General features: G+C 58.6%; 2 protein-coding genes across 7 annotated transcripts in view; one reads left to right on the forward strand and one right to left on the reverse strand.

The window, feature by feature from the left end:
• Positions 1–11,017, forward strand: part of GMDS (GDP-mannose 4,6-dehydratase) — a 519,944-nt gene extending 508,927 nt beyond the window's left edge. For all 6 annotated transcript variants that reach the window (XM_024121917.2, XM_055080168.1, XM_055080167.1 and 3 more), the window contains 2 exons: positions 10,469–10,537; positions 10,722–11,017. In XM_024121917.2, coding sequence (XP_023977685.1) covers positions 10,469–10,537; positions 10,722–10,784 — 132 coding nt within the window. In that variant the 3' untranslated portion in view covers positions 10,785–11,017. The remainder of the gene's footprint in view (positions 1–10,468; positions 10,538–10,721) is intronic.
• An 8,905-nt stretch (positions 11,018–19,922) lies between these two features.
• Positions 19,923–23,366, reverse strand: FOXC1 (forkhead box C1). The gene has a single exon (XM_024122000.3). The coding sequence runs from the start codon at positions 23,305–23,307 to the stop codon at positions 21,688–21,690; it is 1,620 nt and encodes a 539-aa protein (XP_023977768.1). The 5' UTR covers positions 23,308–23,366; the 3' UTR covers positions 19,923–21,687.
• Between the last annotated feature and the right edge of the window lie 855 nt (positions 23,367–24,221).

Below are 24,221 nucleotides of genomic sequence, written 5' to 3' on the forward strand. Positions count from 1 at the left end.
CGTCCTGGGAAGGAGCGGGGGGGGGGGGCGGTCACATGACGCGGGGTGGTGCCTACATTTCTGTGACCAGTAACTCCTCATGTCTGCGTACAGCTGTCATTTCCAGAAGACTTTCACACGCACCGGACTGTTATCTCAGCCGAGCTCGCAGAGTGTGGCCCAAGCTCTTGTATCTGTGGACACGAAAGCCACGCTCGGTCTTGGGCAGCTCACAGCTCGGACCCCAGCCTCGATGGCGTCAGCCGCTCTGGCCACAAGCACAGCACCTGCCAAGGGTTTCTGGGCGGCCTATCGCACTTGGAGTCCCCTCCGAAGCTTCCATCAAGTCAGCCTGCTTATTTTCCACTGCATTTTCCTGCAAGGGTGTTATGATTTTCTAGTTGTTGGGTGGCTGGCGATAAATCAGGCTTTTACGATGTCATGTGAAAGGCCCCCTCGTGCTTTCTCGCGCAGCAGCCGCTGGCTGAAGGGGACGTGTCGGCAGGACGCCGTGGACGCAGCTGGCTTAACCCTTTCCCTGCTCGGTCAGGCACGGCCAGGCGGCCCGCTGCGGGGGCGTGCCTGGAGCTGAGGGGCCTCCCTCCCACACGGGGTTCACCAGACTTCCTCCGCTGACAGGTGTGGCATCAAATCAAGATCCGAAACAAGACAGTGTGTCCACGGAATGACAGAGGAGACCGCAGGTAACTCTACAGAAGGAATCCTTTGGAAGGGTCTCTGTCTCATAATCATGAAAACGAGAGGTTTCCCTGAAAAGAGGACATCTAACGGCCGAGGGGTCGTGATAAAATGTGACTCTCGTACTTTGCTGGCAGCGCTCAGTTCCCACGAGTCTCCGAACGCCGCGAAGAGGTTCTCCCTGGGGCCCCGTCTCAGCGGTCTCCGTGCGTGCTCTCCCACACCTCTGTCCCCCGGCCAGTCCTCTGCCTGCTCGCCCTCCAGAGCGGGCCCCGCTTCACCCGCTTCCTGCCTCCTCACCGCTACGCCCGTCCCCCGCCACCCGCGTGGCCACCGTCCCCTGGCCTCCCCTGGTCTCCAGCCGCTCTCACTCCGCTCGGCGGCCACGGTGAGGTCGGAGGCACCCAGCCGAGCCCGTGCTCAAAGCCTCCCGGGGCTCCGAGCAAAGCCAGACTCTGCACTCAGTCGGAGGCTGATAAGGTCACAAATCTTAAAAGTAAAGCAGGTTCTTTCTCTGCAGGTGTGTGGACCTTTACGTAACACACACACACACACACACACACACACACACACACACGATTTCGTAAAAAAAAAAAAAAAAAAAATTAAACTCACGCAGGTTTAGGTGCTGTGTCCCATCCTCTCGAAACCTTATGGGGCAGAAGAGGGGCCGTGTCCGCAGGGGAGCGCGAGCTGCGCCGAACACCGGCAGGGACCCACTCTTGCCGGAGGAGACGAAGGGCAGGCAGCCCTCAGGAGGTCCGCGGTGTCCTTGCTGGACCAGAAGAGGGTCAGCCCCTCCTTGCACACACAGCAGGCGCTGGCGCGGCACCAGGCCCTGCCCTCCGCCGCGGGAGGCCCCGTGGGCACTGTGTCCTGCAGGCCCGCCGGGCACGGTCCTGCCTCTCAAGGGCGGGTGCCCAGACCTCATCCCTTCAAGAGCAGCCAGATGTTTTCAGGCTGAGTGACCCAAGCACAACAAAGCGTGGCAGATCTTTAGGAGGGAAGGGGATTGTGTGTGAGAGTTGGAGCATTCCGGGCAAAAATAACTCACCCACCCTTGTAAAACACGGAGCTAGAAGTCAGTCCCACACTTGCTTTCAAAAATTACATTGGCGTCAGAAAATCAGACTTTCAAACTACATCAGGCTGAGGTGGCCAGTTTATAGCTGTGGCCGACGGGCTGCAGGTGCTCTAAGGGACCATCAGTGACTACAGAATAAAGTCGTGTGACAGCATGGCTTTGCTGAGAAGGTCCTGGGTCCCGTGATGGGAATTACCCCGGGGGCCAGTGTGATCGCCAAGCTCCTCTGGGCTCCAAACACCTCGTCACCCTGTCCGGACTCAGTGGCCTTCCCTCCATCCCCGAAAGACCCTGCTACCCCAAAGCTTCACGTTACGCTTTTTCTCATCAGTCAAATCTCTGATAAACGTCACCGCTTCAAGAAGGGCCTGCCACTGTTTTTCAAGCTCCCCTCCCCTTCAGCCTCTGCCCTGAACTCCCTGTGGCTGAGACGGGCTTATTCACGTCTCCTGTCCTCTGGACTGTCCCTCCTGCTGAAACAGAAGCTCATGACAAGGCCTTGTCTAGTCCAGTGCTGCTTCCCCAGCGTCTAAGGCTGTAAAGGTTTAGCAATAGTCAAGAGCATGTGAAATGATTACGGTAATTGCGGAGAAACAATACCAAGTCTGTTACCATTATTCAAAAAATGATGATCTAGAAACAGAAGTTAGGTTAGGGTGCAAGGTAAAAGCGACGTAACTACAAAAGAAAAACTGTAAGACAACCCACTTTAGAAGATTACATTTTCATCCTTGATGTTGCTATAAGATATGAAAAGAATTGCTTTCCCTCCACCTTGGTGATAAGAGCAACACTAGCCAGCCTGTTGTCATGATGAACTAGAAATGGTGCCAGCTGCTTTCCACGTGTAACCGTGAATCCTTCCAGCAACCTTGCCTGGTGGGCCGTGTTTCCCCATTTCACAGATTTAAAACCTGAGGCTCAGAAGCATTGAGAACTCCCCAAGGCTGCCCAGCTCAGTGCTTGAGCCACAGGTGAAGCCAGGTCTCCCCAGTGCTGTCTGTGCTGTCAGCGTCTAAGGAGCTTCTGTTATTGAGATAAAATGTGTGTGGTGAAACGCGCAGGTCTGAACCCGCTTTGACAAATGTACACCCTCACGTACTGCACATACCCTCCGTGTAAGCCCCCCACCACCCACCCAGGGTCCTGCAGCACCTTCCCTGTCGACCCCTTTCCCTTGTAACCAACAATCTCATTCCCACCACCCTCAGTTAGCTTGCCGGGTGCAGAAGCCTCACGCACGCTGGACCATAAGCGTCCCTCTGCTCTGGCCGTCTTGTCACCCAGCGCTGGAACGCGTTGATGTTTCCACTTGGTTTAGTCTTCATTCTTCAGAGGCCTCTTTGCCACTCAAATGAATGTCCACAAAGCACGTTGCTTACAGCGCTTTCTGCAGAGGGCTTGTCCTCCTGGGCGTTGTGAGTGCTGGCTTCTGGTCCAGCGCGCGGCCACTAGATGGCTTTGTGACGTTTGTCAAGTTGTTTGGTTTAAGTATCTCTATAGCCGTGTTCGGGAATGGGATTCTGTCTCTCTTACATAGGTAGAAAAGAAAATACACCTGGTAACCGGGTAGTGTAGCTACGCCACAGCCTGGTAAACCCACTATTGACAGGAAACCAAACGAATGGACAGATAGAATCGTACAAAACCTAAAGATTCGTCTTCATACTCATCTCTCCCCATGTCTCCCAAAAACCTTCCTAACAAACGTCATAGCAGTCGTCTTAATTTTTCCTCAAATACGAAACTCCCCAGAGAAACAACCAAAAAGCAAGAATTTGGATGCTGTCAGCGGCCTGGTTAGCCTTAGCATGCCTTAAGAAGTTACTGAGGGAACGTATGTTTGAATGACCATCATGTCATTTCTGTTTTGGTTGGGGAAAAGGAAGGGAGGGAGGGAGGAAGGATGGATGGATGGATGGATGATTGAAGTGAGGTTTCTTGAGTTTGAGTAACCTGATGTACTGTACAAGCTGAGAAAAACCCCAAAGGAAAACATACCCCACCCGTGTCATAGAAGCATCCATATTACTTACAATACTCTTTAGTACTAATGTTCAAAGGCGGGGGTGAGGGTGCGGGCAGATTTCAAAGGGGCCGAGTAATCTAACAGCTAGAAAGGAAGTCGCCTTCCCCTTGTGCGTGTGGCGGTCGTGGGTGGCCTGAGTCGGCCCCCCCGGGTGAGGGAGCGTCAGGCTATAGGTGAGTGAACACGGAGCCGTGCCTTCGCCCCACAGGTGCTTTGCAGGTGCTTTCATCCCTCGGAAAGAGGCCACGTGAAGCAGATACAGGATCTCTTGAGTTGCATTTTGATTGTCTGGAGGTTTAATGAGCTGATGTATGTGCGGTGCTTGGAGGGTAGAAAGTACTAAGTGGCAAAGGAAGAGCGGCCCGGCCTCGTGCTCCAGAGGGCCACCAGCCAACTGTGTGACAACCCTCTTTAATCGGTCCACTTAAAGGAGCTTTATCGCCTTTCCGCGGGGTTTGTGTCACCTCCTACTAGCCTGGGTGATGTTTACACCCTGGATCCAGTTATTAACAGTAACCAGTAATTTCCGACAAAGATGGTGCTGGCTTTGAAGGCCGGGATGCTGAGGTCACCAACGATCTTATCTCCCTTTCATTAACCGGCCCTGCATTGCCGCTGCAACTCAGTCCCGCGCCAGCCGCTCAGAGTGGCCATCAGGGAAGGAGTCAGAATCCAGAGGCTCCAGTCACAGGACGTGGTCGAGCTTTCCCTGGGCTGACACGGCCATGAGCACCGCAGAGGAAGGAATACGGCTAACAGAGAAATGAGCTCTGCGGCTCGGTTATAGACGCAGGCCAGGCGCAGGAAGGTGGCACCTCGGAAGTGTGTGTGCTGCGAGGCTGCACCCCCAAACCTTACTGGCTTACTTATTTAGAGCAACCCTTGACGCACCCGCCTGTGCACCCACAGCCCCCAGACCTCCTGGGGCAGCTTCGAGAAACACTTTCCTCCGCCCAGTCCACTCAGGCTGAGCCTGGGTGAGCCAGACAGGCCCCGGAGGCCCAGGGGCTGGCCGGGACAGAAGGCTGGGGCGTCCCCGGGGCCTGCTTCTCTGTCCCGGCAACGGGGACGGGAGCCTGGGGCCGACGGCCAGGGACCGAAGCCGGCCTGGGTGTGGGGCACGTGCCCGCTCCACGCGGGAAAGCGCTCTGTCCTCATCTGCGCTCCTCCCGAGCACGTCTGCCCGAAAGGACTTTCTCCAGGATATTGTTAAAGCTCTATTGAAAAGGAAATTGGTGTGTTTCGTCCTGTATTTCCCCGTATAATTGGGTGTCTGTATTTCTTCCCTTTTCCCTAACTACATTTGTCTTTTTCTGCTAATCATATTTTCGAAATACAAATGAAAAAAGATGCATCTCTATGTAGGCTGCACTATGCATGCTGCCGTCAATTGGGTTCTCCCTTTATAAAGTGAATGCTCTTTTTTTTTTTTTTTTTTTTTTACCACCATAGGCTTTATTTACAGATTTACAAGTGGACACTTAAGGAAGACAGCGTTCTCATTCGCTTTTTCAGAAAGCTCTGCTGTGCCGGATAGACGTCGTCCTTGTCTGGGCTGCGCTCGGAGGCGGCTGTATCCCCCCCCCGGTTTGATAGCTCTCAGTAGCTGCTGCTTCCCAATTCTACCAATTGGAAGAAAAAGAGAATGCTTTTTTTTTTTTTTTTTTTTTTACCACCATAGGCTTTATTTACAGATTTACAAGTGGACACTTAAGGAAGACAGCGTTCTCATTCGCTTTTTCAGAAAGCTCTGCTGTGCCGGATAGACGTCGTCCTTGTCTGGGCTGCGCTCGGAGGCGGCTGTATCCCCCCCCCGGTTTGATAGCTCTCAGTAGCTGCTGCTTCCCAATTCTACCAATTGGAAGTGAGTGGTCCCCAGCCCAGAAACAGGGGATCAGCGGGGGCGGGGGGCGGGGCGGGGAAGCGTCCTGGAGGTCCCTTCGGGCACCCCCACCCCGCTGGGGTCAGGACAGCACGTCCCGGGGCTCACTTGCGAGGCCACTGGCAGAGGTGCCAGCATCCAGGGCACAGTGCGCCTGTTCTGCCCGCATCCCGGCCGCCTGGGACGGGCTGCTCACTCTGTACCCTCTGCCGCTTTATCCCCACGGTCAGTGGCCCGTGGAGCCGGTGCTGACCGACTGCGTTTCCCCGAGGGAGAGCCCAGCATTGTTCTCCCGACGGCAGCCCCGCTGACAGACAGCCCCTGTGAGGCCGCTTCCTGAGCAGAGCAGATGGCCGTTTTCTTCTTGTCTCTTATCGCCGCTGTCGTCAGAAGAGAGGCCGGGCTCCGGCCTCCCTGGCGCTCATTGCAGCAGGCGAAGGGGAGGGGCCGTGCGGGGCCCCCGTTTTACTCGGGCTGCCGCGGCGCGAACTGCCCTGGGCCCGCCGCCTCTTGGGGAAGCTTTCAATCGAAGGACATAAATGTGAACGTGAAGAGCTTAACCTGCCCGACAGAGACAGGCTCGACTGCAGACTTTCTGCGGGAACACCCAGGCTTTGTTGTTTGTTTTCTCCCGTCCTTACCGACTGCCAGCCGAGCATCTCCGCCCGTGGCTGGGACAGTCCGTGCAGCTTTACAGGTTTTCCCATCGACTGTGTTGTTGTTGTTAGCAGTTCTGTCTTTCTAAAAAGGAGCATTTCCCCCAAGAGGAAGGCATTAGCATCAAGTGACATCAAGAACCAAATTCACTGGCATTCTTTTATTCCCTTGGAACCTCAGCTATTCCTCAATTTTGCTTTTTTAAGAAAAGTGGAAGGAAAGCGATGAACATGGAGCAGCGCTCACAATCCGGGTCTTCAGTCCTTGAAGATGTTTCGGCAGGGCTTCTATCGTCCTGGCTGTCTGTGCCCTTCTCCTGATTTATGCCACTCGAGTCCAGATCTTTCAGTATGCACTTTAGAAATTTAACAACATCCTGCCAAAAGAGCTCACACTCTCAGAATGTTTCTCCACCTAAACAGATGCCCTTTGCAAAACTTACAGGCAGGCCTGTTGAGGAAACACATCACTTGAAATTAATATTAATGTTAATATTAGTATTAACATTTTCCTGGGAATTCTCTGGCGGTCCAGTGGTTAGGACTCTGCGCTTTCATTGCCGAGGGTGAGGGTTCAATCCCTGGTCAGGGAACTAAGATTCTGTAAGCCGTGCAGCGTGGCAAAAAAAAAAAAAAAATTAAATTTTTCCTAATGTAACCTCAGTGAAAGAGTGAGAAAAAGAAATGAGACTATGAACTTTGAAAAGAAATGTGATAGAATCTGCTTAACAGCTTTCACCGCTGATTTTCAGGCAAGTGGCTGAGTATCAAAGGTATTTAATGTGCTGAATAATGACCGAAGGAAAGTAAGATTGGGGGAAGGGGAAGGGAAGGAATCTAACCGGTGTATTAAAGGCGTGTTGTTGTCTTGATGAGGATGAAACGGTGCCCAGAAGACTGTAGTGAGGGTGTAAGACAATGACGCAGCATGGGCCCTGCTTTCCTGGGTTTTGCGTTAACTCCTGTGGGCTCAGGAACTGGCCTAATGACTTTTCCAGGATCTGGTCTGGCCCTTTATCGCTTCACTATAACAAGAACAGAAGCCAGGAGAGCCGGAAAAATTACTGCAGCGAAACACGCCTTCCTACCCGCGGGGGTTTGCCACTCTGACCACCGGCACCCGGGCTTCAGGGTTCCTGGCCGGACAAGCCCTAAAGGCCACCCGAGTTAGCAGGCGCCCTGGAGCCCTCGGACCACGAAGGGCCAGGGCGTCTGGACACACACGTCTTCCCTGCTCGTGCTGCTTCGCTGCTGCAAAATGCTCAGCTCACCCTAATTGAATCTGAGGAGAATAAATCGCAGGGCGACACTCACCTAAGCAGCACCTGTGGAAACGGGGAGGACACCGGGAGCCAGAGTTCGGGAAACGCCATCTTCACGTAGAAATGCTTCACATTCTCCCCAGGGCTTTATCGTCTCTCTTTTAAAGGAAAGGTCCAGACCACCCAGCGCACGACGTGCGTTTGGGAAACTGGACATAAAATCATCACTTTCATTCAGCTTTGGCCCCTGTTGTCATACCGAGGCTTTAAGCCTATAAATAAAGAAGGAACTGAACGGTCAGAAGAGAAGAGAAGAACCAAACAGATGAACGTCTTCCTCGCCCGTGCTTGGAGCTGATCACACCCTAGTGGAGAGGGTTTGTGACAAGGGACCGGAAGCACTGGAAGCAGCCCTGGGAGAGCACAGCTCCCAGCCTCCTCTTCCCCCGCAGGCCGGCCACGTGCCCTCCACTGCTGCATCCCAAGCCGTTTCCCTAAAGGACACACTGGGGAGAAATACGAAAGCCCTTCGGGAGGGGTTAAGGGTAAAACAAGCTGGGACGTCCTTCATCTTTCCCTACACGTGGATTGGGGCACAAGCCCAGGGGCTGGGCTAGATGTCAGCTTGGAGCAGCTGGCGTCCAGAGCCACCGTTTCGTTTTAATGGAACCTCATCCTTTTCCTTCACAAGATCTCTCGGTCTAATCAAATTTGAGGGAGACAAGAGCCTCTGTAGAAGGTGAAAGGTAGCTGCTCAGCTGGAATGCAGGAGTTGGGCTCGGAACTACACCGGGAAGTTTCACTGGTGCATCTCTGGTTTCAATGAAATCCTTGCACAGTAGCAACGTCTGTTTCTGAGCTTTTGAAAGCCATTTTTCTTCTTCCTTAATTATAGTTCCCTACTTGTTTTTAGATTAAGAGCTGCTTGTCGAAAAATACAGGAAACCAAGTTACAATGCAAAGCACCCTTTCCAAGCCTGCTGAGGCCATTTGAAGTGGCACCGGTTCTTCGGGTTCTGCTAGCCGGTTTAGAGCCCGGCTCACACCCTCTGCAGAACCGGTGGCCTCACGGCAGGTGTGGGAGGGGAACAGCGGCCCTGCTCCTTCCAGCCGTGACCGTGACCGTGACCGCTGTGGAACTGAGGGGCCCTGCTGCCTCCTCATGCCACGTTTCACGGCTCCCTCGGGGGAAAAAGAATGCATATCTTTGTGTGACTCTCAGAGTTGAACAGAGGTATCGTTGAAGTCTACACAAGTTTATTTAGGGAAAGGAGAGAGAAATAAATTCATTTGTTTTCCCACTCTATTTCCAGCTCCATGTAGCACTGTGTTAAACTGCTAATTAGTAATATTTGCATCTTACTTTTCCTGAAGACTCTGCATATGGGCTTTTAAGGCCAGCAGAAATAACTTGTTTGACTATTATTAATGCTGGAGAGGAAGTCAGCCCTTCAGCGAAACGCAGTGCCTTTGGGAACTTGATTTATTCCAGCCTAAAATGTGAGGCTGGGTGGTGGAGGAGGAGAGCAGCTGCATGGGCCGTGTTGGAGGAGATTTCAGGCAAACGGTGCAGAAGTGGATCCAGACGCCTTAGCGGACGTGAGCCAGGGGCTGGGCCGGGGCCGGGCGGGCAGAGTGGGTCCTGCCCGCCCCTGCGCCTTTGCCATCGCAATCCACCTTCCGGGAGCCTGGGGAGGACGGGGGGCAGAAGCCTTCGGTTACAGCTTGAGTATGTTACTTTCCTTGTTGCCGTGGTTTTTAGGCTGTCCTTCAGTATTCCGTGTGGCTAAGATAGTGTCTTCCTGGGGTATGCGTGGTGTGCAGAGTCCTGCCTGTGTCCAGGCAGCCTTCACTGGCCTCCGTCTGAGGGCTCCTGTCTCGTGTACCGTTGCAGGAACACGTTTGCATCTGGAGGGGCTGTTCATCTTACCCCCAACATGGTCTATTTCAAAGTCTTTTTCTTTCCTTTCTCTTCTTTCTTTCCTTCCTCCTTCTCTTCTCCCTTTCCTTGTGGAATCCTCTTGAAATTCTCATCCCTCTTGCTCGCATCCATGCGTCCCCAGGACCTGTTGGAGTAGCAGGGCTGGGATATGCGGCAATACTTGACGCTCCTCTGGTTTCCTTCCCAGGAAGTCTCCTCAATGGAGGGAAACCGGGAGGCCTTGGCGGTTTTCTGCAGCTCCCTCCCTGCGCTGGGAGGCCTAGCGGCTACTACTTGAGTCATCTCGTCCTTCTTTATGTGTTTTTATGCTTTGATAAGGTCGTGTCAGCTGGGATGAGAAACCCAAGAGCGAGCACATGGGCCGCCGTCGGAGCCGGGCGGCGGGGCAGGGGCTGCGGGGGCAGAGGAGCCCCGAGTGCGAGTGCGGGGCCGCTCCTTCGCGGGGGGTGGGGTGAGGGGGTCCAGATCGGCACTTCTGAGGAAGGGAGAGAACGGACGGAGCAGACGGCCGAGGGCTGGCAGCGCCTGGCCAGCAAGGAGGGGCCGCGCTGAGAGGCGCGCCTCTTCCCGCGCGCGTGGGTGTGCGGGCGCGGGGCTGCGCGGGAGCCGGAGAGGGGCGCCCGGGAGGGGAGGGGGAGAGGCGGGGGGAGGCGAGCGGGGCGGGCGCGCCGTAGGGGAGGGGGCGGAGGGCGCATCCCCCTCTCGCTGCCGGGAGAAGAGCGCGAATCCCACACGGCTCTCTCCCGGGGCGGCGTCCCTGACAACACGAGGCGGGAAAGAAGGTCGCTGACCGGCGGGACGCGGCGGCGGCGGCGGGCAGGGACCCCGGGCCCAGCGCCGGGTCCCGAGACGCCGCCTCGCGGGCCCGCGCGGGCCCCGGGAGCCTGTCCGCCGCCGCCGACCGCCCGCCCGTGTGCTCCGTCCCCGCCCCGCAGGACTTTCTGCAGGGAGACTGCACCAAAGCGAAGCAGAAGCTCAGCTGGAAGCCCCGGGTCGCCTTCGATGTGAGTGCGTCTCCCGGCCGCCCCGGCCGGGCCCGGGAAGGGGCGCGGTGGGGAGGCGCCCCGGGCAGGAGGGCGAGGAGGGCCGGGGAGGGCGCGCCGGCCGCTGCGGGCGCCGCGGTGGAGGGGGCGCCCCGGGAGGGGCCCACACGCTCCCGTCTCACCAGCGCTCGCGTCCTCCCCGCAGGAGCTGGTGAGGGAGATGGTGGACGCCGACGTGGAGCTCATGAGTACCAACCCCAACGCCTGAGCGCCCAGCGGTGCCCGCGCCCGGGCCGCCGAGGTTTGCAGCAGCCGGGACGGGTTCCCGCGGCGCCCCCTCTACTTTTGTCCAGGCCTCTGCTCTGATCGGTTCTGGTAGTCAAGGTGTTTTGATCACATACTCACTGTACTTGAAATCATGTCTCTAGACAAGTGAAATTGTGGGGCTTTCAAATGGCTTTTCTCTTTTCTTATTAAAAATGTCCTTTCTCTTAACCTGCATTAACACAGTCCCTGTGGATATTGTCTCCAAGTTACAAAAGCAGCTGTATAAGGACCCCAGAACAGAAATACCCAAATCCGTGCCCTGGAGTGAGATAGCTTCCTTCTGAGAGAGCTGCGGCCCGGCCGGAGCCCGGCCTGGCCGGAGCGTCCTCCCGAGTCCCTGGCCCGGCCCGTGCTTGCCCCACCTGGTCACCGTAAGCCGCTCTCTGCAGCCGGTCTGGAAGCCCAGGTCCTTCAGAAAGGCGGCCTTCACACCAGCTCTGGTCTCTGCGACTATAATTAGAACCCAGAGGGCTCCCACCATCTCAGAAGAAGGCTTGAGAAACAGGGGGAGGTGGTTAGAAGAAAAAACTTGAAGGAGGGTAAACATTGCTGGAACATTCCACGCCAGGCCCCTGGGTTACCCAGAGGTCTCTGAGCCCATGCCTTTGCCTGTGGTCTAGAATCTTACACACACTACTTATTTCCAACCTCTTCTCAGTACTAGATCACTTTTTAAATCCAATTTTGATTTAGTCATTCAACCAGTTTATATTAAGTGCCTAATATATGCTAGATAGCGTGCACATGAACTACATCAGGTTAATTAGAAATCCGGTTTCATTGAGAGCAGCATTTGGGGGCCTGGCTTTAACCGCGTGTGCTCCCGAGCCGTGTAGGGCCTATCTGTGCAGGTTCAGGCAGGTGGACACACGCGTGTGGAATCCACCAGCATTAAGCAAGGGCTTGTGTACAGGTGGAAACCTCTGCGTGAAATACCATATATCGCCCCAGAACACATTAGGTCAGGACTCCTCTCCCCCTCACTCCCCCTCCAAGGAAAATAAAATAGAACTTCACAGCAAATGGAATTCCAGCCTTTGCACATGCTTGTGTGAGTGCAGCTGAACTGTTTCTGAATGTCTTCACGGGCAGGTTTATGATCTGGGGGGGACCCAGGCTCCAGCGGCCGGTGGCAGGAAAGAGGGCTCTTTGTGTGGCTGCCCCAGTTGCTGTGAAAGCATGCTGGCCGGGGCGGCCCGGGCTCCGATCGAGCAGAACTGGGGGCCTGAGCTGGCCCACCCGGGGCTCGGGAGCTGCCCCAGGACGGGCCTTCTCCCAATCGTGATGCTGCTAATTGGAAACAGATGGTCCCTGGAAGGCGGGGCCTCCAGGGCTGGGGGCTGGTGGGCACACACACACTCACATACACACAATCACACGCAGATTCACATACGTGCAAACACTTACAAGTACACACCTACAAGCATGCCGTCTCACACAGCGTCACTCACAGACACTTGGAGACACAACGCAAACGCCCCGTCACGAACACACTCTCACAGGCTCACAAATAAACACATTCACACACGTTCCCCTTAGCCTTGACCCGATGGAAGACACCCCTCGTCCTCTTCCTCTGACCCCCTGAGCCCCCAACTTCATCCCACACCCGGGCTCCGGTGCTGGGTGCTCCGTGGCTTGTCACCCAAAGGCTCCTCAGTGAGGACTGGAGAGGGTCCAGGCAGGGGGTTAATGGGGCTCCAGTGGTGCCTTGCTGTTAAATTATTCTCCAGATGGCCTGGAGCAGCGGGTCTGAAGGACACAAGAAGTATTTTTGGTTGCAACCTTCTCTCTATTCCTGCACCTTCGATGGTGGGGTGAGGGGTAATTTGGCTTCCTGGCCTCCCTGTGTGTGTGTGTGTGCTTAAAAGGAGGAAAAGAGAACAGATTTGCTTATTTCTGTGCTGCTTTCTGGGCTGTGAATTTCATTTGGACATCCTTGAAGACAATTCTTACTGAAGTGTTTCTTCTACCTTAAATCTCACTTCAGTTTCAGCGAACTTCTTTCCCCCGTTTTCCCTACTCTGCCAGCTTTGACTGTTCATTTCAGATGTGATAAAGTATCTTCCACCTTGATTTTTTTAAGTAAAAGCTAAGAAAGTGAAACTTTACACTCCAATACGAGAGCAAAGCAGTGCGGCCCCACACTCGTGCCCTACGTGAGCAGCACGGCGCGTGGGTGCCTGGGCAGCGGGGGCCGCAGCTTGCGTCACACCTGCCTGCCAGGCGGTGGTGGGCTGTGTGCTGCCTCTGTCGGACGGACGAGAGACTGGAGCCCAGCCCTGGAAACCTGACACACGTCTACAGCTTGTAGGGGCGAACGTGGGCAGCACAGGCTGCCGACCTTTGAGGGAAGGGCTGAAGTGCTTTGAGGTCAACCCCCACGCAAGACGGCTCCTTGGGAAACTGGCTTCCAGGGCTGCGATTGCGCCAGGAAACCAGCACAGACAGCGCTGCAGGCCCCTCTCGGTCCCCCTTAATCGCCCGTACCAACACCAGCCCCCCAAATGCACAGAAACCCCGGTTGGTTGGTTGGCCGGCTGCTGGGGAATGAGACCTTCGTTATTAAAGCTCGTTGCAGGAGGCAACACCTCAAAGTTTCGTTTCAAAATAGCCATGGATACACTGTTTACAAATAACTTTTGAAGCCCCAAGGAAAAGCCTCAAAGCACCCCAGGCACCTTGTGTGTACTGGGAATCCCAGCCGGGTACTCTAGTTTTAAGATGTGTGCCAGTAAGTCCAAGTTCACAAGTCGTCTGTTTTTCACAACCGGCAGCCGGGCGGGTCCGTGGATGGCGTTGGGGTGCTGGGGGTGGAGGAGCCGGGAGATTTACCAAAAATCGTGTGTGTGTGGGGGGGGGCGGGGGGGACATGGCTCTTTCAAACATCTCCACACCCCAACATGCCACCCCGCACCTCTCCCAAAATGGCAAACTGTAATTTTTCACGCACAGCAGCGACAGCCGGGCCACACAGCCGCTCTGGGCCCTACCCCACCGTCCAGTGTCCCCTTCCCCAGGATCTGGCGGATATGGTGGTGGGGGGGGGGGGGGCGGGGGGGACATGGCTCTTTCAAACATCTCCACACCCCAACATGCCACCCCGCACCTCTCCCAAAATGGCAAACTGTAATTTTTCACGCACAGCAGCGACAGCCGGGCCACACAGCCGCTCTGGGCCCTACCCCACCGTCCAGTGTCCCCTTCCCCAGGATCTGGCGCCGCTGCCCCGCGGCCAGGCCGCCCGCGCACACCCGGGGACTGTGCCACCGCGATTGGCCCGCGACTGCCTCTCCAGCCATTTCGGATCGCGGCCGGCCAGGCCACCGCTGCCCCACCCCCGAGGCCCGCGACGGGTTGTCCCACCGGCCGCAGGCCCCGTCCTCAGCACCACCCACCCTCACCCTTTTCCTACGCTGGAGCGTCCCGGCTGGGAGGCCGACGACCGCGGCCTGACCCCAGACCCCGGTTCCCGCCCTGCCTCCAGGGTCAGGGGTCGCACGCAGCGGACGCCCCCTTTGATCTCTGGATTCGGGGACTGGGGCTCCCGGCGCGGAAGCCACTGCTAGGAGGAGCCCCGGCGCGGATGCGGGGCCCCGGGCTCCGCCACCCAGCGCCTCCGAGCCGCGGCCGCACCGAGGGGCCCGGATCCCAGGACGAGGACCGCAGGGGACCAAGCGCGCGCATGCGCCGGCCGCGCGCCCCTCCCCCCGCCCTGGCAGCGGGACCCCGCGCACGTGTCCCAGCGCCCTGAGCCCGAGCGCGGGCTAAGACGCGACAGAGAGCTGCAGTTAAGAAGCAGAAAGTCCCACACGGCTCAGCCCCGGCCTCGCCCAGGCGCCGGTGCGCCCAGGGCGCGCGAGGAGACCGCGCTCAGAAGGCCTGACTCCCAACTGGAGGGTGGGTGAACCGCGGGAGGCGGCTGCAGCCAGGGGCTCTGGCGACGGCCACTCCGACGGGAGGCGCTGGGCCCCGGCCGGCCGTGAGGCCCGCCTGGAGCTGGAGCGGCGGCCCGGGCGCGGAAGTGTCTATCTGGAAGGGGGCAGGACCTCAGCTGGATTTTGGCTTTTAATGGCGAAGAAGCCTCCAGGCAAGGGCCATCCGGCGAGGCCTTCCCGTCGCGCCGCTTCTCCCCGACGGCGCCCCGCGACCCCGGCTCCACCGACCCACCCGGGGACCGGCCCGCAAAGCCGAGCTGCGTTGGGTTGGTTCTCAGTCACCAAACACTGGAAACCACTGCCCGGCACTTCCCGAAGCTCCGCGCAGGAAGCCCCCGCGGGGCCCCGGGGCCGAGGTCCCTCCGGGAATGTCTGGCACCCAGTCAGCCCGGGCCGTGGGAGCCGCGGTGGGGCCTCCCGTGTTCTCCCCGACGGCCCCTCCGCCTCCTCTCGCCGGGACCCGATCGGCCAGCTGCGAGGCCCGGCCGCTGTCCCCGTGTGTCCTGCGGGGTGACAATGATAAAAATCCTCTTCGGGACCGCACGGAAGGCCCCGGGGCAGCTCCGACCGGGCCTGAAACCAGGCGCTGCGCACCGGGCGCACCGGGGCTCGGGTCTGGCCTCGGCGGTCTCAGGGACCCGGTGCGCCGCGGGGGACGCCGAGCTCGCTCAACTCAGAGGACAGAGTTCTCGTTTTTCCTCCACTCGCAGATTTTTAAGAATCCGCTCGCTGCCGCCTAAGCACATGGTCCCCTCTCCTGTCTGGTTTGCACATCTGTAGCCATTAAGGAGACCCAGCACAGCCTCCGGGCCCAATGACCTGCTTTTATACTGAAGGAAATGCAGAGGCCTTAAGAGTTAATGGCGCTAAATGTGTTGGTTTTCCTGCCTTTTCCCTGGGGTAGGTAAGGGAGGAGGGAAGGTGTCTGCCTGCTCGCTCTCTCCCTCTCTCATCTCTGACCTAAATCGTCCCCAAAGCCCTTCAACAAACCCCTTCGTTCCCCAACCTCCAGTACTGAGTCCTGGTGGAGCCCCTGGAGAGGTCCTCCTCTGCTCCCTAGGCCACGCCTGGGGTCCCACCACCCAGGTCAGTGGAGACGCCCCACCGCCCGGCTTTGGCCGCCTGCCCACTACTCACTCCCTGGGTTCGCAAACTGCACTCCCAGGGCCACCCAAGTAGCACCGAGCTGTGTTGACTTCGGGGGCAAAGGAGCAGCCCACCCAGTGTCCTTCCTGGGAGTGACGTGAGCGACGGCTAGGGGAGGGGGACAGGCAGTGGCTTGGAGGAACTCAAAGGCAGAGCAGAGAGAGAAGATGCTCTTTAGTAGAAGAGAGGGAGGTGCCACGTGGAAAAGCGAGAGGCCTGGGGAAGCAGCCCTGAGTCCGGCAGGGTCACTGGCCGGCCGCTCTGAGCAGGAACGGACGCCAGGCCCTCTCTCAGGACCGGCTGGACCGGCCTCCCCTGTCTTGTGTCTCCTCTGGGAGCTGCACCCTTCTCTCCTCTCTGAAGACGCCCGGGCCTCAAGGCAAGGAAATCCCAGATCGTACGCTATCCCCTATAATACGCTCAATATGCTGCAAATGTGAAATCAGTGAGGGAAAAAAGTCAACAACAACAAAATAATGTAAAGCAGAGGCTTCTTTGGAGCCACGGTAAGATAGCAAAGGGCACAGCAAAGGTCCTAGGTTGCCCTTATGCTCCCTACACCGTATTTTGGTTTCCAGTAAGGCGGACATGGTCCATTTTGCTCAATTTTCCACTCCTAATCCCGTGGAGAACATCGTGGAGAAGCGGCTCTCATTCTCCCGAATGGATGTGGGAGCTGGAATTCCTTGGAGTAAGGGTTGCCCCTTTCCCACCCGGACTCGGACCTGAAACCTGCCAGTCCTGCTCCGCGTGGCCCGGTCTGGCCTGGTCTGTCTGGGGCCTGAGCGCGCGCTCTGGCTGCCGCATCCGGCCCGGGCCCTGTGCACGGTGGGCACGCGCCCCCCGGGGGGCGGTCCAGGCTGGCGCGGGGACGGGCTTCGGCCCCAAGGCCTTCTGTGGGGGCCTGGGAGGAAGAGGGTGGGAGAAGGAGAGGACAGAAAGGGGGGAGGGGGGCAGAGACACAGAGACACTTAGGACTTAGTGCTGACGATGGATTCACACTCAAAAATGGGGACGTGCCGCAAAGGGGCAGCGGGCCACCAAGTTCCAGCTACCGATACAGGGCCCAAACAGCAAAGGAAGACTGTGCTTCGGTGCCACCGAAGTGCCATTAACGAGAAGCTCTTTGCCAGGAACCTCTGGGCCTCCTTCTAAATTGAAATAGGAGCTTTCAGAAGAGTGGGGGGGGGGGGTTTGAAACTGGCGTTTAGGCCCCTGGCACACGTCAGCGGGCTTTTTCGCGGTGGCCACTGCCTGAATCAGTCAGGCTGTGCCGCCTGGAGCCTCGCGGTGCTCTGCTCCCCTGCTCCCCACAACTCCTGGGGTGAACACTCTGACAGTCTCTTGGTCCCTTTTCTCCCCGACTCCCCGCAGAGCTCTCTGCCCGGCTGAAGAACCGCTCACACAGAATCGGATTCTGTCCCGCCTGGCCAGCTTTATTACATGGCCACCATCAATCTTGCCCCTAAAGCGACATTTGTTTACGACCGGGTGGGAAGGGCTAATGGCTCTACAAAATGAGTCGACAGGAGTCCAAAGAGATGGCATCGAGACACCAGGCTGGACCCCGCGGTGGGAACTGAGCTCAGAAGCAAACGGGGCCCCTCTCCAGAAGCTCCAAGATGTGGGGTGGGGTAGAAACTGTCACTCCAACTGCCACCAACAGCAGGGGCCAGCCCTGCTCAGGGAGTCAGGGCCTGGATCCGCTAGGGATGCCTCCTGTCCCTCCTGGGCAGCCTGGACCAGCACAGGGTTCAGGCCTCTCTGGGGTTTTGCACCATTAACAACAAAACTAATGGCTCTCCACCTTAAAAAACCAAGACCCCCTCCAAAGGGAACAGGGCTGAGAGAAAAGGTCCTATGTCTCTCGTCCACCTATCAAAGTTCGGGGGAGCCATAGGGCTGTAAGGCACTCTTATTTCCTGACCCTGTTTCTGACCCCGCAGGAAACAGCCAAGGGCTTACGGGCCACCAGCACAATTGAGCCTTATTCCCCTGAAAATGTCGATTATTAATGACACAAACTGCATGGCATGATAAATTGTAAAGTGTGTGCTTGTCTGCATGCAGTCTGGTGGAAAGGGGCTGCCAACACATAACCCCTGGAGAACAGTGCCCAGCACGCGTACAACACCCCAAATGCAAGCTTGTGTATGGCGTGTGGCGCGCTGACGTTTACCTGCTCATGGGAAAAACTGCTAAGGAGTGCCCACTGTCCCACGCAGGACAAAAGTCCTTATTCCCTTAAAACTCTCTACAGAGGCTGACTCCCAAATTAGCCAAGTTCCCCGCTGGGTCCCGCCTGGCGTCCCGGGCTAATTTCAAACTGTGCTATTTGTGTGAGAGTATCAAGGAGTTTTTCTTAGAATATTTTACAGCAAAATTATCCGTTGCGAAAAAGGTACAAATCAAACGTGCGAAGCACTAAGGTACAAGGAGTGCTCGCTTCCGAATAAGGAGGCCCCAGTTTCCCAGGGCTCAGGTGGCAGGAGTTGGTTTAAGAAGGCCAAAGCAAATGTACTGAGAGTAGAAAACATCCCATAAGTGGCCCTAAGAATCAGTTTAGCGAGCAGAACTTGCGCCCTTCTCCGCTCAAACACAGCTTCTGAACAACGACGGAGGCAGCTCGCGTAGAAATAACTACTTTCTCTGCATACGCATAACTCAAACGCCTCGCCTTCCTCGACGCATTTCTTAAAGGCCTAACTTTCAAACGTTGGGAATGAAGAAGGCAGAAACGATTGCGAAGGGGCTCCCAGGGCGAGCGCAGAAACACTCCCCGGCTGCGGCCGGGGCTTCTCGCCGGCCCTTCCTAGGAGCCGAGCGCCGCGCGCCCGGCTCCCTCTGCAGCCGCCGGACTCGGGGCCCAGAAAGGACGAGCCCGGGTCGGAAGCGCCGCCGGGCCCAGCCGGCCCTCTCCCACCGTCGCCGCGGCGCCCGCGCTCCGAGGGCCGGGCCTGGGCCGGCAGCCGAGGCCGCGGGGGCGCAGGGGCTCGCGGGCCCCGCCGCCCACCCGCGCGGCCGCTCCAGGTGCCCCGAGGCCTCCGCAAGCCGGCCGCGCACGCCGCGCGAGGACGCAGCCCGCGGGGAGGTCGCCCGGGCCCGGCGCCGCCGGGCAGGTCGTCCGGGCCGGGCCGGGGCCGTCAGGCCGGCGAGGGGACGGCGCGCGGGCGCCGCGAGCGGGACCGCCCGTGGCCCCTCCGCCCGCCGCGCTCCGAACGAACACACGTGCGTCCTCCAGACAAAGGCGGCGAGCGCGGCGGGAGCCGGAGCCCCGCGGGCGGCTGAGACGCGCGGTGAGTGGCTCGGGCGCTCCGCCCGGCTCCGGCTCCGGCTCCCTTCCCTTCGGCGCGGCCGCCCCGAGCCTCCCGGTCCGGGAGGACTGGTCGCGGGCGTGGGCGGCGAGCGGCCGGGACGCGTCGTTACCCCAACCAGACGAGGAGCGTCCGGCCCGGAGGCCGGCGTCGGGGCCGCGGAGACGCGCCGCGGCCGGAAACCCCGGGCGGGTCCGGGTCCACACCGCCGTCCCCGACTCGGAGAAGAGGGACAGCCAAGCCGGAAAGGTCAGGCTCCCGCCGGCCTCGCTGCCCGCCTCGGGGTTGGGGGGAGCGGCGCCCGTCCGAGGGGACAGGGCCGCCGGTCACCTGCGTCCGCTTCCCTTCCGCGCGCGGACGGCCCCGCTCCGACCACGCTCCCTTTGTCCGCCCGCCCCGCTCCACGCTCGGCTCCCACGAATGGGCCGACGCAGCGACGACGAGATTTGTCCGCAGGTTTTCCCCTTCATCACCCAAAGGGGTGGGGTGGGGGCCCTGGGAAGCGCGAGGCCGCCCAGGCCCAGGGCTGCGAATCGGAGCGGGTCGCGCGGCGGGAAGGCCGGTCCGGGCCGCCTGCCCCGGGGGACGCCGCGCCCTGCACGCCTCCCCGGCCGCTGGGCTGCGACTCCGAGCCAGGGACCCAGCGAATCAGAGGCCACGTAAAGCAGTTTTTGACTGGAAGTAGAGAGTATTTATTTGCAGCAATCCTTTAACAATGATCAAATTTTGACAACAAGCAACAGCAATTACTGCTAAGTGTTGCCTCTAGATCGGAGCGGCAGATAGCAGGAAACTGTATTATCTCGAAAACAAACGGAAAGGCCCTGAATGACTGTAATCGAACCGCCATCTCCCCAAAGTCTGATTGACAGGGCAGATCCCCCTAAGATAATGAATTTATTACATTTCCTGGGTTATTTACAAAGGGGGAGGGCCGATCCGGATTGCCTCCTCGGTTTAACTGTAAATTAACAAGAAAAATGGGACTGAGAAGAAACCACCTGGACTAAAATGCCCTGCTCTTTGCTCCTTCCTTCTTGTTACTGTTTTAAATCTTTTTCAAAAAATAATTGTTCAACAAACATATCTTCTAAAATAGTTTCCCAAAGATTAAATATCCCTTTCCAACCCGCCGTACAGGTTTTGTTTTTAAATCAATCCTTCTGCGTTAGACACGAAGGACTGCAGATGTGGATGAGTTATATGCATACATTTAAAAGCTGGGTTTTTTCTTCCTCTCACAAAGGAGTGAAATTAGTAGGAAGAAAATCATCCAGCATTTGGCTCACAGGGATGTCTAATACACATCGCGGTTTTTTAATGTGATACACAAGCCAAATCTTCACAGGTGTATCTGGAGGCACAGCCACCTCTCTCCACACACAGGTATCACTGCGGTAGGACCGCTGCTGATTCATGGGCTTAAAACTTCCAAATCATGTTCAGTCATTACTGAGGAAATGAATTTGTGTATATGCCAACTCAGATCTGTTTAGGAAAATCTCTTTTTACTAGCCACAAAGCAAGCTGACTATACAGTACGTTTTGCAGAAGATGCTGCAGGAAAAAAAAAAAATCTAAACAAAAAGAGACTTTTATGTGAAATTTGACAAGGAATAGTCACAGGGTGTCTCCATTTTTTTCAGAGATTTAGGAGGAGCATTGATCATTTCTAGTGTTTTAATCTCTGAAATCTTTTTTTCTTATAATAATTAAGGGTGTATGAAAGTATCCAGACATAAAGGTCTCATTCAAACTGAATGGTGATTTATTAATAAACAATGAATATGTTCAACAAAAAGAAAGAAAAGATGATAGAACAAGATTAATACAGTTTCCCTTTTTATAATGAAAAAAAGAGCACAATTTAAAGTTTCAGGCAATTTAACGTCAGGTTTTGGAAACACTTTCTGGCGTTTGGTCCACGACATCCAACTACAAATTAAAAATAAATTACTATGTTGCAATTTACATTTTAAAACAAGTCCATGGATAAAAAGAAAGCGATTTTCATATACGGGGACTTCCTACCTCCTTTCAACAGAGGATAAAATAGTATCTTACAGGTGAGACGTGAAGGCAGGAGGCGGCAGGGGAAGGGACAGGACAGGAGGAGGAAAGCGTGCTCTCTGAAAAGAAGAAGAAACTTACGTGTTATCTGGAGTAACACTGTCCTTTAACAAACCATGACTCTGCTGTCTCTGTACGAAACAGTTTACGGTTTTGTTTATTTAGTTAAGGCAAAGTGGAGGTGGCTCCGAATCCATCTTTTAAGAAAATACTCTTCTTCGTGCTGGTGAGTTGAAAGTTTGGAGAGATTCTTCTCTTCGCTGGTTTGGTGAACGTTTCGCAAATTGGGTTTTTGGTTTCGGTTTTGCATCCAGGGTTCTTTTGGCTGCTCGGGGTCCGGTTCAGTTCGGCTGGGAGGCGGGCAGGGCGGAGGGGGTCAGAACTTGCTGCAGTCGTAGACGAAGGCCCCTGACGTGCGGTACAGGGACTGGCCAGAGGGGAAGGCCATCTGACAGCTGCTGTTCCCGTTCACCGGGGAGTTGCTCAGGCCGATCCGCTGCGACTCAAACATCCCCCGCACCGAGTGGAAGTTCTGCTGCTGGCCCGGGTAGCCCGCGGCCGCCGCCGCCGCGCTGGCCAGGTGGCCCAGGTCCCCGCCCGCCTGGTTCAGGTACCACGAGGCCAGGCGGCCTTGGTGGGCCGCAGGGTGATGGCCGGCCTCCTGGCCGCCGCCGCCGCCGCCGCCGTGGCCCAGTGACGAAGAGCTGCTGCTGGTGGCCGGGGGCAGGGAGTAGTCGGGCAGGGGGTCGTCCACCGAGGAGCCGCCGGCGCCCGCGGGCGCGCCCTGCACGTGGCCGCCGCGCTCCCCGGCCGCGTACAGGCTCATGGCCTGCAGGTTGCAGTGGTAGGTCCCGGCGCCCCCGGCCCCGCCGCCCCCGCCCGAGCCGCCCGCGCCGGGGCTCTGGCTGCACGGGGAGCCGTACAGGGAGCTCTGGGCCGGCGAGTAGGCGCCCAGCGCCAGCGGGGGCGCCAGGCCCGCGCGCGAGGACGCGGCGGCCGGGGCCAGGAGGCCAGAGCCCAGCTCGGCGGCTGCGCCCTGCGGCGACCCCCGCAGCGACGTCATGATGTTGTCCACGCTGAAGCCCTGGCTGTGCGGCGGCGCGGGCGCGGGCGCGGGCGGCTGGCCGGGCTCCGCGCCGTCCAGGCTCAGCGGCCGCGCCGCCGGCAGGCCGCCCGGGGGGCTGCCCCCGCTGGACAGGCTGCTGCTGCTGCTGTCGGGGCTTTCGATTTTGGGCACCGCGGCGGCGGCGGCCGGGGACAGGGGCTGGGGCGGCGAGGGGCACGTACCGTTCTCGGTCTTGATGTCCTGGATGCGCACGGGCGGCGGCTGCGCTCCGGGCGCCGCGCCGTCTGCCTGCTCGGGCGGCGCGGGCGCGGGCTGGCGGCCGGGCTGCGGCGGGGGCGGCGGCGGCGGCGGCGGCTCCTTGAGGTGCAGCCGGTCCTTCTCCTCCTTGTCCTTCACGGCGTCCTTCTTCTTGAAGCGCCGCCGCCGCCGCAGGAAGCTGCCGTTCTCGAACATGTTGTAGGAGTCCGGGTCCAGCGTCCAGTAGCTGCCCTTGCCTGGCTTCTTGTCGTCGCGCGGCACCTTGACGAAGCACTCGTTGAGCGAGAGGTTGTGGCGGATGCTGTTCTGCCAGCCCTGCTTGTTGTCCCGGTAGAAGGGGAAGCGGTCCATGATGAACTGGTAGATGCCGTTCAGGGTGATCTTCTTGTCCGGCGCGTTCTGGATGGCCATGGTGATGAGCGCGATGTAGCTGTAGGGCGGCTTCACCATGTCCTTGGGCTGCGGCTGCGGCGTGTAGGGCCCGTAGGCGCGGGCCATGCCGCCCGGGTACTGCTCGGCGTGCGCCGGGTGCGAGTACACGCTCATGGGGGCCGGCATGGCGGTGTAGCCGCCCCCGGCCGCCGCCGCCGCGCGGTAGTAGCTCTGCTCGCCGCCGAGGTAGGGCACCACTCCCAGGGAGTTGGGGCTGGAAACGGAGTAGCGCGCCTGCATGGCCCCGCTCGCCGCCGCCGCCGCCCCCCGCCCTCGCTGGGCCGGCCGCCCAGTCCGAGTCCGGGCCTGCGGGCTGGTGCCGGGCCGCCGCCTGCCCTGCGCTCGCCCGGCTCCGGGGCGCCTCCGGCCGCCGAGGAGGCTTGGGGCGGCGGAGAGGGCCGGACGCGGACGCGGCCGACGGCCTAGAACGCGCGCGGCAGCTTCCAGGCGGGAACGGGAAAAAGGAGTCCGAACTAGAAAACAAGCAGACGTCCGGCTCGCCGCGCCGCCTGCGCTTCCAGGAGGCTCTGCCCCAGCCGCCGGCGAAGGCGGCCAGATAACCAGGGCGGGGGGCAGCGCGCCGGCTGCCTGCCCGGGCCCGCGTCACCTTTTTTTCAGTCTCTCGCGCGCCGGCCGCTTAAGGAAGCATTGGGAAAACTTCTGAACTTTTGAGCATCCGTCACCCAGGCGAGGACTTTTTTACGCAGTTACATTTTTTCCGGGCAGCGGAGCCCCGCCCCATCACGGCGGCGGCAGCCAATGGGAGGCGGGAACGCCTCCGAAGGAGCCGGAGGCCGAGCCGCGCCGGCCCGCGCCCCGCCGCGGAGGACCGCGGGGCTGACCACACGCGCGCCGGCCCGCCCGTCCTGCTCCCGCGCCCGACCCGCGCCCCTGCCCGCGCCCCCGCCGGCGCCCCGCCCGCGCCCGCAGCCGTGCGCCCCCGCGCCCCGCCGCCCCCGCCAGGCCCTGTCCCCCACCCCGGGCCCTCCGCCGGCCGTCCATTGTTCCCGCAGACTTGCCGGGTCCTCCGGGCCCCCCGCAGACCCTTCCTCCGTCCGCTCCCAGATGTCACCGCGTCCTCGAGCCCCAACTCGCGCAGGCTCTCTCCCATTCCTTGGCCGGCCTGGCCGACTCCAGTACCGGGACTCCCCGGG

The sequence above is a fragment of the Physeter macrocephalus genome, chromosome 18 (genome assembly GCF_002837175.3).
Source record: "Physeter macrocephalus isolate SW-GA chromosome 18, ASM283717v5, whole genome shotgun sequence".
Taxonomy (NCBI): domain Eukaryota; kingdom Metazoa; phylum Chordata; class Mammalia; order Artiodactyla; family Physeteridae; genus Physeter; species Physeter macrocephalus.